General features: G+C 45.4%; 3 protein-coding genes across 5 annotated transcripts in view; 2 read left to right on the top strand and 1 right to left on the bottom strand.

The window, feature by feature from the left end:
- On the top strand, positions 1–5,442 carry LOC132475222 (zona pellucida-like domain-containing protein 1). The gene is made up of 11 exons (XM_060076228.1): positions 1–125; positions 309–427; positions 721–947; positions 1,142–1,332; positions 3,058–3,130; positions 3,226–3,323; positions 3,558–3,644; positions 3,728–3,921; positions 4,361–4,483; positions 4,574–4,603; positions 4,835–5,442. The coding sequence occupies exons 2-11, from the start codon at positions 334–336 to the stop codon at positions 4,987–4,989; spliced, it is 1,272 nt and encodes a 423-aa protein (XP_059932211.1). The 5' UTR covers positions 1–125; positions 309–333; the 3' UTR covers positions 4,990–5,442.
- On the bottom strand, positions 5,435–7,234 carry zgc:162608 (uncharacterized protein LOC100037332 homolog). Of its 2 annotated transcripts, XM_060075449.1 has the most exons (4): positions 7,031–7,234; positions 6,838–6,937; positions 6,388–6,586; positions 5,435–6,330 (listed from the first exon to the last, which is right to left on the bottom strand). In XM_060075449.1, exons 1-4 carry the CDS (start codon positions 7,077–7,079, stop codon positions 5,641–5,643), a joined length of 1,038 nt encoding a protein of 345 aa, XP_059931432.1. In that variant the 5' UTR covers positions 7,080–7,234; the 3' UTR covers positions 5,435–5,640. The 2 variants fall into 2 exon arrangements, with proteins under 2 accessions (XP_059931432.1, XP_059931431.1); XM_060075448.1 differs by having other exon boundaries at positions 5,435–6,586.
- A 159-nt stretch (positions 7,235–7,393) lies between these two features.
- Positions 7,394–8,582, top strand: part of LOC132474644 (uncharacterized) — a 39,767-nt gene continuing 38,578 nt past the window's right edge. For both annotated transcript variants that reach the window (XM_060075444.1, XM_060075443.1), the window contains exon 1: positions 7,394–8,582. This exon is cut by the window's right edge and continues 1,196 nt beyond it. The gene's annotated coding sequence lies outside the window, so the exon portion shown is untranslated.

Raw genomic sequence — 8,582 nt, 5'->3', positions numbered from 1 at the left:
AGGGGGCGTGCTCAAGACCGTCACAATCCTTTGGAATGAGCTCGGAGGCCATGCGGGAATATAAAAGCCTCATCCCACCTGTGCTGCTCTGACAGAAACTCCAGCTCAAATATCCTCTCTCCAAGGTAGGTCTATATAATCACTGCTCAAATCACAGCGGGGCTAGTCTGCATTTCAGTCAGAGAAATCCTAAAGTTAAAGGTTTTCATATTTATTTTATAGATCAGAAACGTATTTAATATCTGAATTGATAGAAGAGTGCATTGTATTGTTTGATTGTAAGCTTTCTTGTCTCCCACAAAATACAGGAGTAGTGCGTACCTTCCAGACACCATGCTGCTTCACTTATGTCTCCCCCTGGTGGTGGTGTTTATCCAGCCCACTCTCTCCACCTACAACTGCTCGTCTGAGTATAACCGGGTACCAGGTAAAGTATAATAAATGATGAATCTCGTGTTTAAAATGATCCAAAATATATGATAGAAACTAATATTTTGTGTGAAAGAAAAACATATTTTTGTAACGGAGATGCTAAACAATTATTCAGAAGAGATGCCACGCCATATTTTTAATCATCCTCACTGCCTCCTAAATATTTGTAGGACGAATCATGCATATTCATCAAACTGCCTTTCTTTACTCTTTCTAAATTTTTTTCTTCACACAGTCAAACACATTCATCCAACTCACGTCCTTTGCCATACTCTTCTCCTTCCCCAGACAACACTGACATGATGGTGGACTGTGGCACCAGCATGATCACGCTCGAGGTCAACCTCTGCTCGGCCCAGTGGGCGGGCTTTAATGCGACGGGCCTGGCGCTGAACGGGGAACACAGCGTCCCCGACTGCCAGGGCACCGTCCACACGGACGTGGTCCCCCCTGTGATCCGCTACCAGCTCCCTGTCAATCACACACGGGCTAACCCGTGTCGCCAGTCGCTGCAGGTAAGAGATGGCCGCGTGTTATCCTCACAGGGTGCGCCCAGGCAATGGAGAGGGGTTGTCGTTTTTTTTTGGTACATGAATGGAAATAGATGGAGGACGCGGAGGAGGGCGGAGAGAACCTGCCCATCCGAAGCTTTTGTTGCTGCTGGGTAGAAGTGACGTAGTTTGTGATGCCTCTCTACTGTCTCGTTTAGATCGTGGACGAGGCGCCCGACCCTTCGGGGCACTTCGGAGATTACCTCACCGTCCAGTCGGTGATCATCACCGGCTTTGTGGACACGCCGGGCTCCAGCGAGGGCTTGATCAGCTACGCCACTGACCTCTACTACCACTTCTCTTGCCGGTACCCGCTGGAGTACCTCCTCAACAACACACAGATCACAGCGTGAGTCTCGACCCCCCCGCTTTTTGCATCAGAACACCGCCTCCATCAGGCTGACCCTCCATCCATCGTACATGACCTGTTGTGGACCCACTGGAGTCTACTCCGTCGGGAGCTGGGAGTGTTGGAGGGGGTTGGCCTAGCCTCCATACGTTGTCTACTGGTGTAGACTGAGTCTACAGAGAGGTTTATAGAGGGGCTCTTTAGAGCGAGTCTATAGAGGCTCTATAGATAGTCTAAAGAGAGAGTCTACAGAGAGGTTTATAGAGGGGCTCTTTAGAGCGAGTCTATAGAGGCTCTATAGATAGTCTAAAGAGAGAGTCTACAGAGAGGTTTATAGAGGGGCTCTTTAGAGCGAGTCTATAGAGGCTCTATAGATAGTCTAAAGAGAGAGTCTACAGAGAGGTTTATAGAGGGGCTCTTTAGAGCGAGTCTATAGAGGCTCTATAGATAGTCTAAAGAGAGAGTCTACAGAGAGGTTTATAGAGGGGCTCTTTAGAGCGAGTCTATAGAGGCTCTATAGATAGTCTAAAGAGAGAGTCTACAGAGAGGTTTATAGAGGGGCTCTTTAGAGCGAGTCTATAGAGGCTCTATAGATAGTCTAAAGAGAGAGTCTACAGAGAGGTTTATAGAGGGGCTCTTTAGAGCGAGTCTATAGAGACTCTATAGATAGTCTAAAGAGAGAGTCTACAGAGAGGTTTATAGAGGGGCTCTTTAGAGCGAGTATATAGAGGCTCTATAGATAGTCTAAAGAGAGAGTCTACAGAGAGGTTTATAGAGGGGCTCTTTAGAGCGAGTCTATAGAGACTCTATAGATAGTCTAAAGAGAGAGTCTACAGAGAGGTTTATAGAGGGGCTCTTTAGAGCGAGTATATAGAGGCTCTATAGATAGTCTAAAGAGAGAGTCTACAGAGAGGTTTATAGAGGGGCTCTTTAGAGCGAGTCTATAGAGGCTCTATAGATAGTCTAAAGAGAGAGTCTACAGAGAGGTTTATAGAGGGGCTCTTTAGAGCGAGTCTATAGAGGCTCTATAGATAGTCTAAAGAGAGTGTCTACAGAGAGGTTTATAGAGGGGCTCTTTAGAGCGAGTCTATAGAGGCTCTATAGATAGTCTAAAGAGAGAGTCTACAGAGAGGTTTATAGAGGGGCTCTTTAGAGCGAGTCTATAGAGGCTCTATAGATAGTCTAAAGAGAGAGTCTACAGAGAGGTTTATAGAGGGGCTCTTTAGAGCGAGTCTATAGAGGCTCTATAGATAGTCTAAAGAGAGAGTCTACAGAGAGGTTTTATAGAGAGGATCTTTAGAGCGAGTCTATAGAGGGTCTATAGATAGCCTAAAGATTTATTCTATCAAGAGATTCTATAGAGAGAATCTATAGACAGGGTGTATAGAGAGGGTCTATCGTATACACGCCCTCTATAGACCCTCTTTATAGACTAACTGTATAGACTCCATACTAGTCTATAGAGATGGTGTGTATGGAGTGAGTCTATAGGGAGGGTCTATAGCGAGAGTCTGTAGAGAAGGTCTAAATATTGCATGTTGCTTCAGTTGCGGTCAGACGGTTAAACCCAACATGTTGAAGTGACTCAGATTCAGAGCAGACACAATATCGCTTTTCAACGTTTATGATGCGATGCAAATGTGATTACTTTTAAAGCACGGTAGAATGTAAAAACACAAAGAATGTATGTTTTTCTTTTTGTCAAATTTTCTTGATGCGTGTCAGGTCTTCAGTCTCAGTGGCGAACAGGGACAACAACGGAACCTTCATCGACACCCTGAAGATGACCGTATATAATGTAAGTAACGCTCCTTCACCACCTTAATGAGGTTATCTAATTAGGACCTGCATTCAGGCTTGGTTGTATGTTTCATCCTTTATGTTTGCTTTAAGGACACAAACTATAATCATCAATTGCTGGTGCCCATCAGTGGACTCGAACTGAGAACCAAAATCTATGTTGAAGTTGAGGCTGTCAACATGACTGGGAAGTATGTAGTGTTTTAATATGCTATTATACCATAAGGTACTCTGTTTTAAGATGATGTGATACTATACTACACTTCACAATGTTTTAAGTTGATATTATACTATACTATGCTATACCGTGTTTCAAGAGGATATGATACTATGCTGCACTTTACTTACTTTACTGTGTTTTGAGTTGATTTTATACTATACTTTCACAACCCAAACCCCCCAGGCAACTAACTTTCACTGGACAGTTTCAATTTGTTTCTGAATCACTGTTTTGCGACATCGAGCCCTTATAACCTATCCCAGACGGAGCGGCACGACTTCTTCACCACCGGGTAAGTTTGTCAACGTAAAGCCATACTTGGGAAACAGCAAACGCAGCGTGTGATGACCACCGTCTCCCGCTGATGCTCCCCAGCTGCTCTGTGGACCAGAAGGCGGCACTCACCATCAACGGCGTGGCCAAGAACTCCCGCTTCAACTTTGAGGCGTTCCGCTTCGTGGAGCACCGAGACCAGGAGAAGTCCAGCATCTACCTCCACTGTATGCTCCGGCTGTGTGAGCCCACCAAGTGTCAGGCACTGATCGACGTGAGTTCAAGGGGGTTTATCTGTTCACTCGTCTTCACAGGGGTCCAAGACAAGAGGACTTTACAATAACAAACATTGGCATTCAATAAAATGAACCAAAACCGAAGAGAAAGAGAATATTGAATATTGGCATCAACACAACTTGAAAGCGTGTCTTTTTTTGGATTGCATCTCTTATATGGGATATTTCCAAGTCAACTAGAAGCAGTGTTTATTAGCGCAGAATAAAACATAGCAGCGAAGTAATTTGATCCCTGAAGATTTGATACGATCGTGCCAAATTGAAACCGTTCCCATTGCAGGGCTTAAACGTTATGAAGTTACAATGGTGCCCCATTTCACAAACAAAACTTTATTAATTAAGTCACATTCATTACAACAGTTAAACAAATGCAGTTTCTTTCCATATGTAAATGATGATCATTGTGACTGGCTGGTGACCCTAAACTAACTTGGCCGAGGGGGTGTGTTGAAGGCCTGTTTGCCTACTAGTCGAAGAAGAAGGAGTTCGGCTCGCTCCGTTGAACAGGACACGGAGGAGGTGGCCACGGTGTCCTTTGGTCCGCTCGCCATGGGCAGAGAAGGTGAGGCCCATGCAGCATGCCACAACTATTACTGATTACAGTATTCAGTAACTGCAATGATGTGTAATCAATATATTTTCCACCCTATAGACTCATCCCTTGCAGCTGAAGATGAAGATGGTGAGTTCATGGTCACCCCAAGCAAAGATCATAGTAGGCTTTTTTTGTTACCAATTAAAATAAGTTTTTTATTACATGTAAACAAAAGGTATTCTTTGCATATTATATAGTGCATAACAATTTTACTGTACGTTGTAAACAACCTGTCATTTTGCTTTGGATGATCGCATTTTTTTTGGGATAATAGCATGTAAGCAACGTTAATTTTTCTCTCTGGACCTTTATGCGCAGCCGCAAGCCAATCCCCAGCAGAGGACAGCAGTGTGACAGCAGTGGTGCTGGGGGCGCTGTTTGGATCTGCTGCTGTCACCTTGGTGATCCTTGCCAGCTGGATGGCCGTCAAGAAGTTCTACTACTCAGGGGCGGGCCTTAGTGCTTTTAACTGACGTGGTCACACGACGGGTCAGCTGATGCTGCCACACCATAACTGTATTCACTGCAGGTCATGGTAGGGGATTAGTTCAAATACTCTCAAGATGTATTCATCTGAAACATTGATCACAATTATGCTTAATTATACTAAGCAATCACTCATAAGTGATCCCTCAGCTGTCCTAGTCATATTTTACTGTGTTTTTGATCTGTATAACTGTATTATGTATCAATATGTTATATTGGTGAATGAGGGATCTGTATCGGAACTCCATCTATGAAATCTATGAAAGTAATGTTTCAGTGCTGTTTTCTCAATGATCAGTGTGTGAATAAACAGCGGTATGTATTAACTCATGATGATTTACAATGCTTGGAAATAAAAAATATCAAGCTCAATTGATGACTGATGTTATTATGATGCTGTTGCTGCTTTGGAAATAAACACAAAATGCAGAGTTAAAGAAGACTGTCTTTAATGTCATAAAAGGGATTTGTAAAAAAGATACAAACAAAATGTGCACATAATGTTTAAAATAAAATGTTACTTCCTTACAAGCGCTGTACAGTTCACGAAACACAGTCAATTGTTTCTGATAATCACCACAATACTAATTTACATATATACACACAATATTTCATCTATATACACTAAAACACAAAACTCACTGCACCGAATGCAGAATGTCCTGGATCAGAGCAGAGAATTTGGCCGAGAAGTCGTCCTGCAACAGACTGCCGGGCTGCGAGGAGTCAGCAGGCGAGGACGGGGCTCCAGGGGCCTCCTGCTCTTCCTCCATCCCCAGGAACAACCTCTCAATCCGGGCCTGAAACCCTTGGGTCTGAAGTGCTGCCCTTTGGCAGAACTCGCTCACACTCGCCGTGACCTCGGTCTTCAGAGGCTGCGAGGTCACCAGCAGAGCGGTGAGCTCAGCCTTCAGCGCCCCCAGTCTGCTCTGCGCCTCCAGCCGGGTGGAGCTCATCTCCTGGGCCAGCCGGCTCCTCATCTCGCGCCACATCCGCCCCGATCGCTCCTCCTCCTCCTCCTCCACCGCCCCGTCTCCTCCCTCTCGTTCCCTCTGCTGATCCATCGCCTCCGACGCCTTGCTCTGGAAGTCGCCGGTGACGTCGGTGAGCGTGGCCCCGCCGCGCTCCAGGGTCCGGCTCATCCCGTGGAAGGCCTCCCTGTACGTCGAGGGGCCGGCCTCTGCCCGGGCCTCCGCCTGCTCCAGCCCTCGGAGGAAGAGGCCGAGCTGGCCGCACATCTCCCGGGCGTTGGTGCTCAGGGAGCTCTGGAGCTGCTGGGTGAGCGGGGCCAGGCGCTGCCTCATGTCCCCCAGGGCCCCGGCGGCGGCCCCGGCGGCGGCGGCCCCGGCGGCGGCGGCCCCGGCGGCGGCGGCCCCGGCGGCGGCGGCGGCGGCGGCACGAACCGGCTGCGGGGCCAGCCTCTCCGTCAGCTCGGCCAGCTCCTGGCGCATGCGGACGCGCAGCCGCTCGGACTCCGCGTTGAGCTTGTGTCGCATCCCGTCTTCCATGGGGCGTTTGCTGCGGCCCTCTCCCTCTTCCGTGGTGTAGAGGTCGCTGCTGTCCATGTAGCTCTTGTAGGCCCCGCTGTGGGACGAGAAGGAGGAGCAGAGGAGAATGAATACAGGGGATTTTCAACACTGAAAGGTAGATAGAATTAGAACGTTTATTGGGATGAAAATGCATCTGGTGGACAGCCGCTATCTGATTTAGACGGTTTGGCACCACCATGTGCCAATGAAGATGGCTTTGTGTTATATACTCTTCTAAAATAAATAATAATAAATTTCATTTATTATTATTATTATTATTATTATTATTCTACTTAACACACTTACTCCACATCCCTAGTGTGTTCCGTCTTATCCTGGGCCTCGTTTTCCTTGGGATCGGCCAGGGCGATCTCTCTTTGATTGGCGTTGGGATAAAGTGGGAATGCTGAGGAGAAAAGCATATCTGTGAGAACCTTTCATTAAAAAACTAAAATGGCTTCTGCATGGGAGCACGGAAAAACCACAGATGGAATCCTACCTGAAGTTGTTAGGAGTGACATGGTAATGATCAGTCCTTTGAAATACATGATGATGTATATTCAAGAAAAAATGATGGGCGTTGTCTGAGGTATGAAGGTATTTATCGATTCAAAACGATGTGCAAGATTCTCCAAATACTTGAGTTGTGGCAGCACATGCAGCACTTTTTGGCCCTTAGCTGTATAGCAGCTGGTTCAGAGGCTGGCTGTCTGATCCCTGTCTTATAAAGGCTCCTGTTATCAGAAGCTATAAACACTGCCTATGTCAACAAGCAGTACGTGGAGGGTCCCCCTGATAACCGACCTCAATGTATCACAACACAGTCCAACACAACACAGCAAGACAGCGCAATACCTCACTATGAACACACACAGACACACATACACACCAACCGTGATACAGAAACAAATACAAATACAAACACAAAAACACAAACACAAAGAATCAATTGATACTCAACTTGTATAAAATGATGCAGATCATATCTATCTGATGGTAATCAATTGATGCACAACTTGTTATTGTAAAAATGGATGCAGATTATTTCTGCTCTCTGTCTGATGATCACTACTACTACTACCAAACAAAACCACAAATCAAAAGGAAGACAGAAAGTTATGATGGAAAATAGATAGCATTTATGAAAAGTTTCCACATCCTGTTCTGACATTTATCTGAGGGAAAGAGTTCAAGCTGTTCATTTTATAAAGCTATAAAAAGATAAAAACTTGTCAGGGTTCTCAGCTCTGCCCCATATCATTCCATGTCCGTGTCCCACTTTGCTTCGAGAGCTGATTAAATACTTTTTGAAAACATTCAACTGATTGGTCTGAGCTAGATTCTTCTGTCCCGTGCAATCCCTCAACCAACCGGCAGGGAATTCTGTATATTTGGTAGATTCTTGTGGTTGTCACAGACAGTATATTGTATGCATACAGTGTACAGTGTTTTTGACTTTGACACGTAAACTTCACAACATGGGTGGTCAAATCATGGAGGAATTGTACGTACAGTACAATTCATTAATTGTGAATACATTATGTGTGTGTATCACTCATGTAAGATGCGCAGAACACATTTATTAAGTCTCTTGTTTTGACATATTTCACTCAAATTTGTCCTGGTGCTAGAATCATCAGTCCATTATATGATTAGCATTTTTTTTTGTGTCTCTGCTAAATATGGGACTTTATTACTGACATTTGAGGCATGGAGAACGAGGAAAGAGTTATTTATTTAGGTGAAAGTTGAAAGCTAGTCTGCTTACATAAACCCAGAGTAGGAGCAGGAGCATAGTTCATGGTTAACATTATGAAATTTGTATGTTATTCCGTAGCCAGGCAAAGTCCATCAATTGAATACAACAATAGTGTCTGATTAGAAATGCTACATACCGCAAACTGTACACTACACACACACACATACGCGCGTTCACACACACACACACACACACACACACATACGCGCGTTCACACACACACACACACACACACACACGCGCGCGCGCGCACACACACACACACACACACACACACACACACACACACACA

The sequence above is a fragment of the Gadus macrocephalus genome, chromosome 16, assembly GCF_031168955.1.
Source record: "Gadus macrocephalus chromosome 16, ASM3116895v1".
NCBI lineage: Eukaryota > Metazoa > Chordata > Actinopteri > Gadiformes > Gadidae > Gadus > Gadus macrocephalus.
Note: the sequence above shows the minus strand (reverse complement) of the source record. Positions and strands in the feature narration are given on the sequence as shown.